This window comes from Halichoerus grypus, chromosome 12 (genome assembly GCF_964656455.1).
Source record: "Halichoerus grypus chromosome 12, mHalGry1.hap1.1, whole genome shotgun sequence".
NCBI classification, from domain to species: domain Eukaryota; kingdom Metazoa; phylum Chordata; class Mammalia; order Carnivora; family Phocidae; genus Halichoerus; species Halichoerus grypus.
Window position 1 is genome coordinate 27,885,610 of NC_135723.1, and position 17,154 is coordinate 27,902,763.

Genomic DNA, 17,154 nt, shown 5'->3' on the forward strand with positions numbered 1-17,154 from the left:
TCATATATTTTAAAACTTTTTTCCTAATAAAACAAAATAATAAGTTGCAAAAGACAGGTAAGAAGGTTGAGGGGATGACTAACACAGTATAAAAGCAATAATACAGCTAGAAGATAGATACAGTGATATAGAATTCTGGTGATTTAGTAAGATTTCTGTTGTTCGCACTAAAAAAAAATTTGGCATTGTTGGAAAGTACAATGTTGTTTTGCTTTATGAGCTGGAGGGAACTGAAATAGTTTGTAGAAGTAATTATTCCATAGAGTTATTCCATTGTAATTATTCCAATCCATAGAGCCCATGGATTTTAAGATTTACCCCTGGAATTTTCATCAGTGCTTAAAATACAGTGTGCATGCAATAAAACTATGAAAGTTTAAATTATCTGTCTCTGGTAGGAGAAAAATTACCCAATCTTAAAAGGAAAACAGCATTAGACTCTTAATCGATTCATTCTCTATGAAAATAAAGAGAGGAAAATTGCTCAAAGCAAAACCTGTTCCACTTCTTCATGCTCCATGGTCTAAAATATGCAAAGAACAGGAGCAAGTAAACTGAAAAAATATCTATTTTTGTCCTTTGTTATATCAGTCCTTGCAGGAAAAAAAAAACCTCCAGTACATATACCATGTTAGATACATCACCTCTACATATGTTCATATATATACATAAACATATATATTTATGAATATTTTCTGTTGATGTACAGTGTCTATAAACACAAGGAATATACTTGAATGAGAATATAGGTACTATTCATATTTCAAAAGTCATTAACTTTGACAGGATTTATATTTTGCCTCAAAGATCTAAACAAAAAAAATTTATGATATAAAAATTCCATTATCTTTTAAAAGCATCAAGGTCATGAAACACAAAGATTGTGAAACTATCAGACTGGAGACGAAGAAGGGATGACAGCTAAATGCAATATGAGATCCGTATTGGATCCTGGACCGGGAAAAAAAAAAGAATTTAGTGGGTAAGTGGGATACTAAAACTCTAGAGAAGGCTTGTAGATGTGCGTGTGTGTGTTTTAAAGATTTTACTTCTAGGTAATCTCTACACCCAACGTGGGGCTTGAACCTACAACCCTGAGATCAAGAGTTGCATGCTCTACTGACTGAGCCAGCCAGGCACCCCAAGGCTTGTAGCTGTTTTAATAGTACCATATTAACTAATGTTAACTTCCTGGTTTTGATCTCCTGATCGTTATTAGATAGATGTTAACATTAGGGAAACTGAGTAAAGGATGGGCAGAAGAACTGACCATACTATTTTCTGGGAGTCCAGAATTTTCTAGGAACCTAAAATTTTTTCAAAATAAAAAGCGTAGAAACCTGTCATATGTTTTGGTTCACATAAGAACACAAACAAGTAAACAAACAAAAACTCAGCATAATTGATAATGTTCAAATTGACAAGGTATAGAGGGGTTTATTCCTTAGAAGAATCAGAGATCTCTACTACCTGTGTAAGGATGTTTTGTAGTTCTAAAACCAGTGGCCATATTGCTCGGAGCAATAATTATGGAGTATTATAATGCCATGTATGTTTTAAAAATGCAATTAAGGAAAAAATGGATCTAAATGTGTACCACTTAGTAATTTGTCATATTAATGACCATGCCCTTATAATCTTTTATTTTCAAATGTGTAGCCTGCTTATTTTTTGAAATTCTCCAAAACACAATTTTTGACATAAAAAGTAGTATTTTCTAAAATTTGGTAAGTCATCTAAACTGAAATCCAAATACATATCCTAATCTGATATTAAAATAAGAAGTAGATTATTTGATTTCCTTTACCTGAAACTGTGTGATCCTTCGAGTCTCTTGTTATTTTTATCCTTGCATGAGGAAAGATGTAGTGCATAGTCTTCCCGTTCATCTGCATAATCTAAGATATACATATGATAAGGTGAACAATCAATGTTTAAAGGCACTTAAAATGCAATATACAGATTTAGATTCGTTTTAAGTGTGTTGATTCAATCAATAAAAAAAATATTACCAGATTCTCAAATGATCACAATTTAAGCATCTTACACTATACAGTATTATCAGTTTCTGAGTTGATTGTGATCTTTATATTTATAACCAATCACTCTTGCAAACTGATTTTCTGTGTTTGGGAAATTGATAGGTACACTTAACAGGTACTAGAAGATGTCTGTTCCTATAGTAGTACATGAATGACAGTGGTAGACAACGTATGTGAAAACGAGTGAGTCTCTGATTTTGTTCTGGGCAGCCTAGAAACGGAAAGGTATTTTTAATTTTTGGCAATTAAGTGGTGCTGGCGGAGAAAAGGCAGAAAAAAAAAATCCTCCTACTATACATCTTTATCACTCTAATAGGACTGCTTTACATTTGTGTTGCTTTGATTTTATTGTAAAGTTGTGCTTTTGCTATGCATACCTACTAGAAATGCCAATGCACACTGGATGCTGAGGCTAGTTCTACACAAATAAAGCTTTTGCTCATTGTAATTCTTTCTGAGGCCTTCCTTTTATTCAAAGCTGTGTTACTGATGAAGTTATTCCTCATTTACTGTTCACATTCCTTCGGGTAGAAACATCAACCCTGAAAGCTACTGTGGCTAGCCTGTGATTCCGACTCTCATTTTTGAGACTTGAATATGAGAATACTAGAGATTGCATTATCGCTGTTTTCCCCTGGCAAAATGAGACTTCTGAAACAAATTAGTGAATGCAAACTTACGTTTTATATTTTATGGTACTTTGCTTTTAAATGAGATTTGTGAAACAATACAAGATAAAAATAGTGAAATATTTAGTCATATCTATATTGAGGATTTTATTAGTATGAAATGTTCTATCACCTTAGAAAAATTTGACTAAAATTACAAACAAAATAAAGTTTAGTAAAGAGACATGCAATATTACCTATTTCAGAATACGTTTAAGAAGTCTGTAAGAGAACTAAACCAAAATATTAAATAGAAGTTAGAACCCAAGAGATGTTGACTTGTGATTCCTTGAATACTCGTGTGGTTTTAATGTGTAAATCCACCTGTAAGGCTGTTGAAATTCTACATATTAAAAGTAAAATACGTGTTGAAAAATGCAAGCTTAAATTATAGCCTGTCGCTTTTCTTCTCTTCAGGAAAGAATAAGCTTAATCAGGTTTCTGATGAACAGAAAACACTCCCCAAACAGCAGAATCCTGTTGAGTCCAGGGATATTATCTGAACTCTTCAAAGTAGAACTGTTGTTTGCAAGATTATGAATAAATCATGGGCAGTATAATTGGTTCGTCTAGATAATTTGTGCCACTATAACTTCGTAAGCCACCGAACCTTATTTATTTATATTCATGGCAAGAAGAGTGTGTACATTTTCCCTTGATTCTCCGTCTTATTTTCTCTGTGTCGGTATCTGTCTACCTCTGCCTGCTTTCTTCTTCCCTCTCAATTTCTCTCCTCTGCCTTTCTTACTTTCCCTCCCTTCATCTTTTCTCCTTCTATTTCCCTTCTTCCACTTTTATTCCTCCCTCCCCAATCTGCATTTAATGATCTTACTTTTTTTTACTGAAAATTAAACCATGTTCATTGAAAATACTACAACTATTAGATATAACTGAATTTTGCTTTGGTACTGTAGATAACTAATTCAAATTGGCATGATTTCATTTTAAGTATCTTTAATTTCATGTTCTATTTGGCCACAATCTTAAAAAGTCACTTTTTTCCACTTGGTCAACAATAAAGTAAGAAAATGCATTTTCATTATGCTATTCTTTCCAATTCTCTAGACTAGGGAGAAGGTGATGTAAACTCAAGTGCATTTGTTGCACAGTCTAGGAGAGCTGTAAGATTTTCCAAACTTTTCAGCAGAGTTTTATCAGCTAGCCATTATCACCTTCTAATTTGTACCTCTGATGATGTTAGTAGAAGGGATGTTAGCATCTTCATTTCCATAAAATGTTGCTTTCAGAAAACCTCATAGCACCTCCTGTAATTTCAGAGACTGTCTATAGCTAGCATCACAAACTCACTTAATAAATCAAAAACATGAAACTGCCATAATTATGATCAAAGTGACCAAAAGTCTGTAGAAAGCAGTGGTATCTGTCTTCCATGTATGAACTAGTTGGATCTTAGCTTTTTTCTAAGCATTGCAGGTCAATGTTCAGAGTTCTCCAGCAGATGGAGTTTCAGGGTCAGTGTTGCTTCTGCCAAATAAAAGTAGGAATGAGGGCAGGACTGATGTCAAGTAGTGCCCACACTTTTTCCCGACTGTGTGTCTTTGGTATTACTGTCTTTTGGTGATTCTGCACTGAAAGGGCTATCACCTTTATGCCTCCCAGCAAAAGGATTCTTCTCTACCTACAGATATTTTCATGAATAATTGAGCCTTCATACTTATGAAATAATAACACTTGTGTTAACATACTGTTTATTCATAGGGACATTCATCTTTTTCCCTCTCCTAAACACCATGCATGCTAGATACAGGGGAGAGAGTGTCCTTCCTGTGCTCCAAGTACTGTGCTAGGCCCTTGTAGAACTGCGGTGGATGCAGCAGGGAGCCCCTGCTCTCTAGGAGCTCATAGCCTGTGACGTAATGCATGCAATACTACTGGAGCACAAAGGAAGAACACTTGCCCTGGTGTGTGGGGAGGTGGTGGTGGTAGTGTGAGAGAAGGCTTCTTATAAGATGGGGCACATACACGGAGACCTACGTAACGAGTAGAGGAGCCAAGATGAGAGGAGGACTGTTCAGGGAAAGGGAACAGGATACCCAAAGGCCCAGAATATAGAGGAAGAATGGCTCTCTCAGAGGAGCTTAATGTACCTCAATAATGCAGTTGCACGAAGACTGCAGAAGACATGGGCATAAGTGCAGAACGTGGAGGCATTTGATACTAATCAAGAAGTGTTGACCTTTATAATTACCCTGTGAGGGCTATTAGCTCTATTTATAGATGAAGTGAATAAAGCAAATCCACATTTCTTTCCTTTCAAATATATATATATATATGATGCATATATTCAAATAATACGATCTTGAGTCTAATAAAAATTCAGAAAAAATTTTGTTTCTCATGTATTTTTATATGTTATTTTTAAAGCAGATAAGTTCATGTTTGTATTAATCAATTTGGTTTTATTACTTTTGCCTGCAGGGCATTTTATGAGTATAAATTCTTGTTATGTGTAAGTTTCCAAATAAAAGCATCCGGGTTTATTAGTACCAAGAGCTCAATATTACCTTTTTATGATTAGAGATCAAACAAGTGAATAAAATAAGAACACCATTTTGCTATTCTCTCTAGACCAAAACACAATTATGATGAGTTAATGACAAAAACAGTACTTTAAGATAAATGTGAATGCAAAAAAATACCATGATTTTTTAGCTTTAGGTAAATGTAATCAAAACATATGTCACCTTCTATGTAGCTTGTTTAGAAAAAACTATGAAGAAAAACAAAGAAGTTATTGTCACAAAAGTTAGCATATTTGTTACTTTTTTGAAGGAGGTTGAGGATTACCATCTGGAAGGGGCACATAGGGGTGTCTGGGGCAAGCATATTCCCTTTCTTGGTCTGTGTGTTGGTTATATTATTGTTCACTTTATACGTAGTTTATAATTCTGCCTGTTTGCAGTTTTGGTAACTGCATGTGTAGTTTTTTGTCTGTATGTTAGATATAAAAATAAAAAAAATTAAAAAACTAAATGTAAAAAATAACTTTTAATAAGAAATTACACATTATTTTATTACATTTACCTATAAATAATTCTAACAAGGATCCTTACATTTTCTACTTTATAAAAAATAGCAGGAAATTCATGAAATGATTCTTAAATATATTCTGCTTAATTTTGGCCATTATATTGGTCTGTATTTTGTTTAAATAAGATGTATTATATCCTCAGTGGATTAAAATCATAAATCTGCAGATGTTAGCAACAGAAAATTAAAATCAAAAAGTGCCATTAAGGTTATTAATGTTTCATCTACATACAAAAGAATTCCAGAAAATATTTTTTGAGGTGGACACAGATTATGTTAAAATGTATCCTTCAAGAATACTGGCTGAATAAATTAGACAGACAAGACTATTCTAAATATTTGTGGAAATAGTAATGTCAGAAAATAATTGGGAGTTATTTTCTAGCTCTCCAGTTTATATATTTCATCTTACTAAGATTTCTTTAAAGGATTTGTGCTTTCATTGACTAAATGTAGGTTTGTGGGAAATAATAAACTTCAAAGAAACAAAGGAGACAGGTAAGATATAAAAAGTAAGTCAATATAGAGAGATTTTTACAGTAAAATATATTCAAGGAAGCTATTTTCAGCTGACAGATTTATTATTCTAGTAATTATAGATAAAAAGAGGTAAATTTACATTTTATAAACATGTTCAGAATGATTTTATTATTTTCCTTGCTCATTAGGCTGATCTAATTGATGAGATTGAACTACAGCTATAAATATGATTTTAATAACAAGGTAATCTAAGAAAAGTCTAATTCAATTGTCTCATACATTGAAATGAAGTACAAAGAAATGGAAGTATATGGACATGTATACAGAGGTAAACACAGCCCTAAACCAAAACTTTTTCAAAAAAATATTTAATTATTTATTTATTTTCATCATAAGTGTATTCCTTAATCTCCATTACCTATTTGACCCATCCCCCCCACATGTTTACCAGAGGGAAGATGGGTGGGGGATAGGACTAAACTATAATCTTATTAAAGATATCAAAAACTAAAAATATTTATAATATATAGAAAATAATTCCAAGATTTCTAGAAAATATGATAGCATACATAAAACCAATACAGAACAAAATTTTGAGATAAATTCTTTTTTTTTTTAAAAGATTTATTTATTTGAGAGAGAGTAAAGGAGAGAGAGAGAGAAAGAGACAGAGCAGGGAGAAGGGCAGAGGGAGAGGGAGAATCCTGAAGCGGACTCCTCACTGAACATGGAGTCTGATGCGGGGCTCCAGGCCAGGACCCTGAGATCATGACCTGAGCCAAAATCAAGAGTTGGCCCCTTAATTGACTGAACCACCCAGATGTTCCTGAGATAAAGAAATTCTATTTAACAGCTAGAAATTTGTCCATGAAAATTTAAACTGCTTTGGAAGAAATCAAATTTGAGTATAGATACTATCTTTTCAATGGTACTTATATGTGTGATGAAAATCATCTCTTTTACAATTTAACGTGACCAACACTGAAGTAAATTACAGTAAACTCATATGGTTTACCTTTGTTGTTCAAAATTGAGTTGTCTTCTATATCAGAGAATCACTAATCAGACAGGATTATTTAGGAATTAATGTGTATGAAATAACTCTATGGGTATTTTAATGATTATGGGTACACAGCCTGCAAATATCTGATCTCTTAAGGCAACTGATTTAGGCCACTGGGCTTACCAGAGGAATCTCTCTCAATTTATCCAACTGTTGATCTCCTATGTGTCTTTCAAAACTCACTCAAACGTCACCTCATTTGTTCTAAAGTGAAGATGACCATGAATTTTAGTATCATATTTATCTAACTGTGAAATTTATCTCTAAGTTTTCGTTTCATTTATAAATAGATATTAATTGGGGCACCTGGGGGGCTCAGGTCTGACCTCAGGGTTGTGAGACTGAGCCCTGCACGAGGCTCCATGATCAGCTGGCAGTCTGCTTGAGGTTCTCTCTCTCCCTCTCCCTCTGCCCCTCCTCCACCACTGCCGCCTCCCCTGCTCACACACGCACGCGCGCCTTCTCTCTAAAATAAATAAATCTTTAAAGAACATAAAATGGATATTAATAGTATCTAGTTTGAGTTTTTCTGATGATAAAATCCAAAGATAAATATAAAACAAACATGTCCATATAATAGACTCTAAGATATAAGTTCCCCTCTTTCCCAAAGTGAAGCGTTCCCTGTCCCCAGCTCACTTGGTTTGGTCACCCCCTTATTTGCTATTTCTTAACACCTGAACACACTGTTACTGGAAAGCACTGAAATTACCCATATCTATTTCACCCAATATTCTGTAAGGTCTTTAGGAGCTATATGTGTTGACCTTGCATAGTAGTGTTGGGTATGTTGTACAAATTTAACTATCTTTTGGAAGAATGAATCACTTAAATTGCCCAGTAGAAGCACTACAGCTATGCTGCAATGTTGACAGCCAGGGATGATTAAGTAAGTTATTCAGTACTTTAATTTACTGAAAAAAAATTTTTTTATGAACTTGATTGACAAAAGTCCCATGCATTTTAGGATAACTGAGACCATTCTAGGATGACCGACTATTTGATTGGCTGATTGATGGATTGGCTGATTTTTTTGTGGTGGTGGGGGATAAATCTAAAAGAGATTTCTCAATATAGCACTTACTTGCTCTTGATGTTGACTAACTGGTCTAGAGTGGACCAATCTTTCTGGTAGTTTGCGATCCAGACCATGTCCATTTTCCAAACGAGACTCCCTGGGTTTGTCAAACCAATCTGTTTCTTCACGACGCAGATGATAGGCTTTGGAGACCAAGGAAATATCAAACATTGCAACCACAACTAATACAGATCATAGAGGACAGCAGATGTTCTGAAATACCAACATGCTCCAGGCTTGTTAACCATTCATGCATTTCAAATACAACTCCTAAGAGGATGAGAAAAATCATTTCCAATACTATGATAAAAATTTTGTACCATGGAATAACTTAAAAAAAAATAATGTACACACTTGTTCAGCCTCTCAGAGCAAAATAAAACAAAATTAAATTTTAAATGAGAAGAAATTTAGATAGTGACTGAATAAATGAACGAGTGAATATTCCTCAGAAGTCATTCTATTCAACCTCAACCCTTTAGTTCCTACCTCCTCATCTCTTCCCACTACCTACCACCCACCACTAACATCTAAGAAAAATGTCTTCCTTCACTACAGAAGATTCTGTCACTTTCCCACTATCATATCAATCACTACTAACATGTGGCTGCTGGCTTTGAACATCAAGTGAGTCATCAAGACATTTCTATGACATTCGATAAAGAAGTGAAAACATTTATTTCTAAGAGGATCCCAGGTATTATTGCAAGGAACATGTGTGCCATACTCACCTAGTAGCCTACTATTAAAGTATATTTAGAATATTTTATTAAAAATTAAACAATTATTTTCCATGTGGCCATGGATTTAGGAGTAAGATTGAAGAGTTCACTGACTGCTTTTTATACTTACAATGTGACAAAACTTGACATCTTAGAATACTTTTTTGAAAATGTAACCATATTTAAGTACATAATTATTTTAAATTATTCATCCCATTCAGTTCTTAGTACTTCCAAGGCTTTTTTTAAAAGCTATTAATTAGTGACCAAAAAAATCCCATTTTACCTAATATATAGAATTTGACTTCATATAAAGTTTTATTCTTTGCAAAAGGATCCCTAATTTGTAAAAAGGATCTCTGGAAATACACTGTTGCTTTCTTTTTTTTTTTTTTAAAGGTTTTTATTTATTTATTTATTTGAGAGAGAGAGAGAGAGAGAAACAGCATGAGAGGGGATAGGGTCAGAGGGAGAAGCAGGCTCCCCGCTGAGCCGGGAGCCCGATGTGGGACTCGATCCCAGGACCCTGGGATCATGACCTGAGCCGAAGGCAGTGGCTTAACCAACTGAGCCACCCAGGCGCCCTACACTGTTGCTTTCTAAATGGCAGATGGAGCAGCCCTTCTCAAGTTCTCATCCTGAAAGATTTGTTGATGGTGTTATTAACTTAGGCTTTCTTGAAATTCTAGCATCTACAAAACCATACTTTTGAGTTCTTCTAACTCATCATAGTTTTCTTTTTATGCCTATATCCTTGATTATCTTTTCTTCCAAAACTTCCCAACACATTTTTTGCCAGGCAATTTCCATTACATTTTTGCTGGTAGGACTGGCAAACCCATAGCATATACACCACTACTCACCTCCATAACTCCTGTGATCTTGGTCCTGTGGTCACCTCCTCTGATTAACCACAGCATGTCCCCCAAATAAATATGATGATTGATGATGTGTCATAATTTAGTCATTCTTCAATTTGAGGAAATGCAATATTACATACCTGGTTTGTGGTTGTATGTGCGCTTATCTGATCTCTAATAGGAGCTTCTAAACTGCTTGAGGATAAGGCTCAGATCTTTTTTTTTCCCCCTCCCTCAACACTAAAAACAATGCCTTGCAAATGCCATAACATTCAATAAATGTTTGGGAGGTGAATGAAACAGAAAAATTAATCATCAACTAGAGAAAGAAGTTAAATACCCTAATTGTGATATACATATTAAAAAAATATTAATTTGTCCCTTGAACTTCATTAATATTTATACAATCTTGACTCACAATCTCCTTGATAATATATTATGGTTTTTCATAGTTTTAATTTGACACTAAAAAACTAAACTTATGAAAAAATATTTAATGTAATGAAATTTGATAAGTAAATACCAAACAAATTTATAATGTAATCATTAGTCTCTTAAAAACTTTAACTAGACTATCCCCAACCATAGTAACACTATCTTATTTTACTTCTTACATATTCTTATTATTTATTTCTCATGAAAAAAATAATCTATATTGATTTTAATAAATGCATATCTTGGATTATGTAGTATATGATTTCACTTAAATATATAACTTTGCTAATTGCACTTGAAACAATCCTTTAAGTCATGTTTTCTTGGCTATGTCTATACAAATAAAGCAGAATCTCAACCTGATCCAAGTTTTGTCAATTTGTTTCTGATTACATATTTGTCTACTATTTCTTACAATAACTCAATATGTAATTAAGTTAGGATGTCTGTCATGTTTTGCGTAAAAGTTTATAGATCAATCAAGTGCAACCAGAGTGAATGAATCTACTTTTAAGTTGTATTCTGTCTTCATAATTTATAGCAAATTGGACATAAATGTTAGTTGTTTATAACTGCAATTATCTGATCTGCCATGGTAGATCTGTACTTTAAAAATTGAATTTTATAAAATTTTCCAAATTAACTTAAATAATTTCCTGGAGATTAACATCTCCTTGTTTTAAACTGATGATATTTTCTTGAAATCTTGTATGTAAAATAAAAGTATGCTATTTTCGGGTGAAGCATTATTCAAAGTTATAGGAATAGTTCAGTTCTATTCAGTGTCAAAAATTGGTTGGAAATTTTTTTAAAAGAGACTATACTGATTTTTTTTTTTTTTTTTTGGCTTGGAGTATACTTTGAGAGAATGTTTTCAACAAAATATTTGTGTTTGTAGAAATAAATATAACTTGTTTTTAGCTTAGTTTTCCTCCAAATCTGCTCCAAAAAAGGGCTTCCTGCTCTGTAGTTAACCAACCATGCATGCACATCAAATTGTGGACTTCAAGCTGATGGCCATAAATACTAAGCAATGTAAATTATGCTTATCTAGACTTTACCTCAAGTGAGCTATTTCAAAATTAACTAAAGTCATATAGAACACATATGAAAAATATTCTAAGAATCTATAAATTAGAGTTTAATTGAATTCAAAGAAAGCACACAACAATTTGAAGGCAGTTAAATTTGTTTTTGTCTACCCAATACTAAATAGCCTGTTGGAATGTTACACTCCTCAGAGTGATCTTTGTATCACTGAATTACGGATATGGCATATATTTGGTAAAAATATATTTAAAAAACTCTTTGTATTTCATGAGTTCACAAATGAGTTATGTAATTAGGAAAAATATTTTCTACTTTTTCCCTTAATAACCCAAGGAATCCCAAGATTTCAAAAGAAAAGTAGGCCATTGCTTTACCAGAAGAAAAGTAGTATGTTCAGGTGATTTAAAAGCAAAAAAAAAAAAAAAAAAAAATGTAACATTTTAAAACTATAACTTTTAAAGATAATCACTACAATTCACACACATACTACTACATATATAATTCAATTTGTTATAGTTGTCCTTTGTCTAATTCTGTATCTGTATGTTCTTTATGACTAAATTTCTTATCTGGTTAATTTTTAAATATGTTTTAGTTTAATTGTGTAATTTCATCTAAATTTCACTTTAATTATTTATTTCTTTGGTATAATCTTTATACATTTCATAATTTTGTATGTTGCATGATGTGTCATCATCTACTTTATGAAAACAATGTTTTTCATACAGTCCTTAATGATTAGAAGTATACATCTTCCAAACATATCAATGAGAAATAAAACATTTGGTTATTTTTATATGGTTGTATGTAAATAAATACCACATTTTGGAATATCTAGAAAAATCTAAATGTCTGACACCATGTTGACAAAACATCCATGATGAATAAATGAATTTGTCAAATTCTCTCAAATATATGCTCCATGTGCACACACAGCCTTAGGTGTTTAGTTATACAACAAACCTGTTGAAGTTTTTGTTTTATCTTGTTATTTTACCAATGTGATTATTGAAGAGTCTTTTTATTCCTCTGCAGCAATTGTTTTATATGTATAAAATGTGTGTAAAATGTGGATTGTGAAAAAAGAAAAAAACTGCTTCCACATAATATCATAACTCTTGTTTAACTAGAGAGATACAAACAATTGACTAAATAAAAAAATATACAAATGAAGTGCTTTATTAATTGAATAATTATCAATAAAAATGGTCAATCCAATAGCCTGTAGAGAAGAAAATAAATCAGAAAGGAACTAGTCTGTTGGGATTTCACTAAGAAAAGGAATCTGTCCACTTTCAGATCCAGTGACTTATCTTAATCCTATTCAAATCTAGATTTGAACTTCTAAAATTGTTATTAGTGTCTATATATAGAAGTAGAAGTAAAATTCTTTTCATAAACACTTATTTTCCTGTGAATCCTCAGGGAAAATGTCAGATTTAAAAGGGCTGTTGTTCATGTTAGTTTAGTGCTCTGCAGTCTTCAAAGGCATGAAGTAATAATATTTGTATTCAATGAGAAATATTTTATTTCCAGGACTCAAACCGCACCTACATTCAAATGTAAACCATAGAGGGAGGGGAAAAAAGAGGACCAAAAGTCATGAGTGCTTCTGGCATGGAAAGGACTCTATATAACCTTTTACCTCTCCTCCCTTGCCTTCATAATTATATTTAGAGTAGATAATTTTCTAAAATCCTATCATTCTATATGATTCAACAACAACAACAACAAAATTATCATAAGGCAATTTTTAATTAAGGTATATACTTGCCTTAAATCATTTATTCAAAGAAAAACTAGCAAAACAATTTAGGATAAAAAAATGGGATGATGCAAAAAGCAAAGCCAAGGGAAAACCTGTATGGGTATACCAACTAGGAGGCCTTCAGCTTGTTAAACTCACAAAAGTAGTGAGCAAATTTTTGATTCTAAATCTAAAGAATGTTTCCTGTGTACTGACACGATTATTTTTTGTCAGTATCATATTTAGTGCTAAGCTTTCTAGTATGTAATGCAAAATGCACAAACTTGTCAATTATGGTATTCATAGTGAGAGAAATAAAAATATTAATCCTTTATTTAAGGAGAATTATAAAATTCTACATTACACTAATATCAGGGATTTAGCCAAAGATTCTCAAAAATAGAACATCTCTGAATTAATGAACAATGATATCACAAAAATAACATAAATAATTTTCTATTACAAAGTCTAGCAGAATAGTACTTAATGGCTCTAAATATTAATAATTTCACAAACTGAAAGAAACTGACCAATACATTTAGAAATGCATTTTTAAAAGATAAAAGAAACATACAATGACAAACTTTCCAACTATGGATTTAAAGGATGACCATATTTTATTGACACAATTACTTGATAATGGTTTTAGAAAAGTGGACACCAAACAAATCAAGCAAGCAATCAAGAAACAACAATAAAAGAATAAACTAAAGAGAAATAAAGAAAAGCATGCTAGGAAATCTATACACAAGATCAAATTTCCATTTACAAGAAATAAAATTGAAGTAAACATGCAAAAGACGCACTAAGAAAAGTAGAATACATCCTTGGAGAAGGAAAATTAAACATGCAGAAAAACAAGAGTTTGAGTTTTGAGAGTAACAAGGTAGTGTGAGGCCCAATTTACCTTCACTGTCTGACATGGCATGTTGGAAGTCATCCATGATGAACGCTATGTCACGGTCATAGCCTCGAGTTCGTGATTCTTCTCTCATGTGTTGCTGAACTTCAGGCAATGAGTGACTTGATCCAAACTGATCCCTGGTGTCTGCAGATATTGGTGGAAGGGGTCCAGCTGCAGCCCTGGCCATTCCCATTGGCTGGCCAACGGGACTGAGTGGACTTTCTTCTTCAGAATTTTGGGCCACAATTGGTATTCTTCCTCTACTCTGGCTAATTGGTAAGCTGGTCGGCTTAGTTCTGCCAGAAGGTGATGCATGACTAAAGGAAACATCTAGAGCTTCAGCCTCTTGAGCTTTCAGTCTTAGGGAAGAGCTGGAAGAATCTCTTTTAATTGATAAGTCAAGGCCATAGACAGAAGAAGGTCTGGAAGAAGGTCTGGACCTGCTGCCACTACTGTATGGCTTATCTGCTTCATCCTGCAAAGCCGACCTTAGGGTATTTCCTAATGTGCCCAGCCCTGTGCTAAGAGATGACCCCATAAATTTCTGTTGGTCTGTAATATTTTTTCTGAGGCCAAAAGTGATGTCATCTTGAAGAAGCCTTGCTCTGGAAGAAATGCCACCAAGAGATGAAGTGCTAGAAGTCATATAGCTTGAATAATCAGGTTCGAGATCTCTACTTTCTTGAATGGGTGAAAATTTTGACATTTTAGGATCAATTAGTGACTTCTTATGTTTTGATTGCTTTTGATAAAGTATGGCTGCTGGTAGTTGTTTTGCTGCTTGTTTTTCAAGTGTGAGTCTACTAATGCTGTACTTTTCTGATTTTGGAAAATGTCTATAGCCCACATCAGCATGGTAATAATGGGAAAGACCAGCAAGGTGATCTAAGCTCTCTGCCCCTCTACGGAATTCTTGTTTAATCTGATGTTTCAGAAGCTTTAACTCGTAGGGATCTTCCATGGGATCTTCCTCTGCTTTCACATAACTATGCAATCGGGAGGAAGTCTGCAAAGGTGCTAGGAAATCCGTCACTTCTTGAGACCTACGTGTTTCAGTGGATCGAAGGAGACGATCTGTTTTTGACAGATCCTTTTCATGAAGGCTAAATGCAGTGCTTAGTGCTGCTGTTCCTTTGGTAATCTCTCCAATGTCATCAATTAGGACATAATTTCGTGGAGTATGATGGTCAATATCCGCATAGAAAGAATCTGCAGATATGCTTGATATTGGACTGCTTGCCATGCTACTTCTTTCCTCCAATCCTATTCTCAAGTCTAAGCTATTGTACTTACTCCCAAGATGAGAAACAGCATATGTATTATCAGTAGAAACAGGTGCTATCATCAGGGGTTGGTTGCGAATCACCTCATAGTTTGAAGTTATCTTGGGCTCCAAATATAATGTAGTTTGCCGTGGCTTTTGTTGTATCACCATCATCTGTGATGGTAACTGGTAAGAAGGTTGTGGGGTTGGTGTAGGTTGAGCTTGAGGTGTGAAGGACATTGTTGCAACAGCCTGAAATGTTGGTTGAGTCTGATAAGGTGAAACTTGCTGATGGTACAAAGTCTGTTGCTGAAAATGGGACTGTTGGGTGTATGGGGTAGGTGCTTGGGTAGGAAGAGCTGGGGAAGAATATTGGTATTGTGTATAAGGACTTGTAGGAGGAACTAGTTGAGATTCTGTTTGGGTTTGCGGTGGTATAAACTGGCTGAATTCAGTTTGGGGAGCAGTTCTTGGTCGCTCTATGCCATGCTGACTTTCTATTCGGGTTGGTCGGGTGCTGCTCACTTCACTGTCAGACATGTAATCCCGATCCTCAGCTACTCCCTGGAGGTAGGCTCGCTCTCTCTTTTCTCTCTCCTTTAATAATGCCTCCTTCCTCCTGTTAATTCCCATTTCCAGGTACCGTAACTTGGCATCAATCTCCTTTTCTTCCTCATCAAGTTCTGCTTGTTTCTTTCTCAGCTTTGCAGATTCCCTCTCTACAAGATCAAGCTCTCTGTCTATATCCTGGAGAATCTTGGCTCGTGCCATTGTGTTGGTTCTGCAGATCCTCCTCCTGGAAACTGTGCCCATTGTGCTGTATGTTGACTGAGTGCCTGTGGAGGTCTCCTCAGGGGGTGGATTTGGCAGAGTTCTCTTAACTTTTTTCTGGGTGCCAGAGGGTGTCATGGTTTGAGAACCTTTTGTCTATAATACACAAAAAATAAAACTTTATTAAGAAGGGAAAAAAGATTTAAAAACTTTATCACTTACATTTTAAATAAAAATGATTTCATATATGTTTTAGCCATGACAACATAATAAAACAAAACTTCTATATATTATTTCAAGTATTAGTCACAAATACAATTAACCGAAAAATAAATTTTCCTTTCTTGGCAAGTTGGTTATTTATTATTACAACTTCTGTAACATTAGAAGTGAATTTGGAAATCAAGCACAGAACTCATTACTACGTGGGCTTATATTTTATTTAGACTCTTAAGAGAATTCTAGAAACTCATTTTTCATCCTGTTTAGTACACATAAAACTATTTGCTAAATGTATTCCCAGAGTATGTGTGTTAGATGTCTAAAATTTAAGTTATATTTGTGAAGATGCACATTTACCATTGTTAATTTCAATTGTTTGCTTCTATCTTCTCATTCCCACTTCTTCCCCCACCCCCACCCCCACCCAAAAGTGGCTGTCATTCCTATTCCAATCATGAAATATTCTGAAAGAAAAACTTTAAATCTCTAATGTCTTCCCCCCCCCAAAAAGAGTGATCTAATTTTCTATTTAATATTTCATTATTTTCATGACCATTGGGTCTTATGTTTTCTTTCAATTTTATTATTCTTTAGTAATTTTAGTTGTTCTTAATGTTTTAGCAACTTATACATGAAGCAGAGGGAACTAACTGCAATAAAAACCCACTGAATTTTTTTTTTAATCGTATAAGTTATATCATTGATGAAATGTCACATATGTTAGGTTTCATTTGGTTTGTCATAAACTTGTATTATAAGAATCACTGATCTTGAGAATCATACAATTTTAGAATATC

The 17,154-nt window shown here is 33.8% G+C and overlaps 1 protein-coding gene across 3 annotated transcripts in view; it reads right to left on the bottom strand.

The window, feature by feature from the left end:
- Nucleotides 1-17,154, bottom strand: part of PCLO (piccolo presynaptic cytomatrix protein) — a 391,345-nt gene that overhangs the window by 129,787 nt on the left and 244,404 nt on the right. For all 3 annotated transcript variants that reach the window (XM_078060093.1, XM_078060092.1, XM_036107931.2), the window contains exons 7-9: nt 14,104-16,291; nt 8,389-8,525; nt 1,808-1,898 (exon numbers count right to left, since the gene is read on the bottom strand). In XM_078060093.1, the coding sequence (XP_077916219.1) occupies nt 1,808-1,898; nt 8,389-8,525; nt 14,104-16,291 (2,416 nt within the window). The remainder of the gene's footprint in view (nt 1-1,807; nt 1,899-8,388; nt 8,526-14,103; nt 16,292-17,154) is intronic.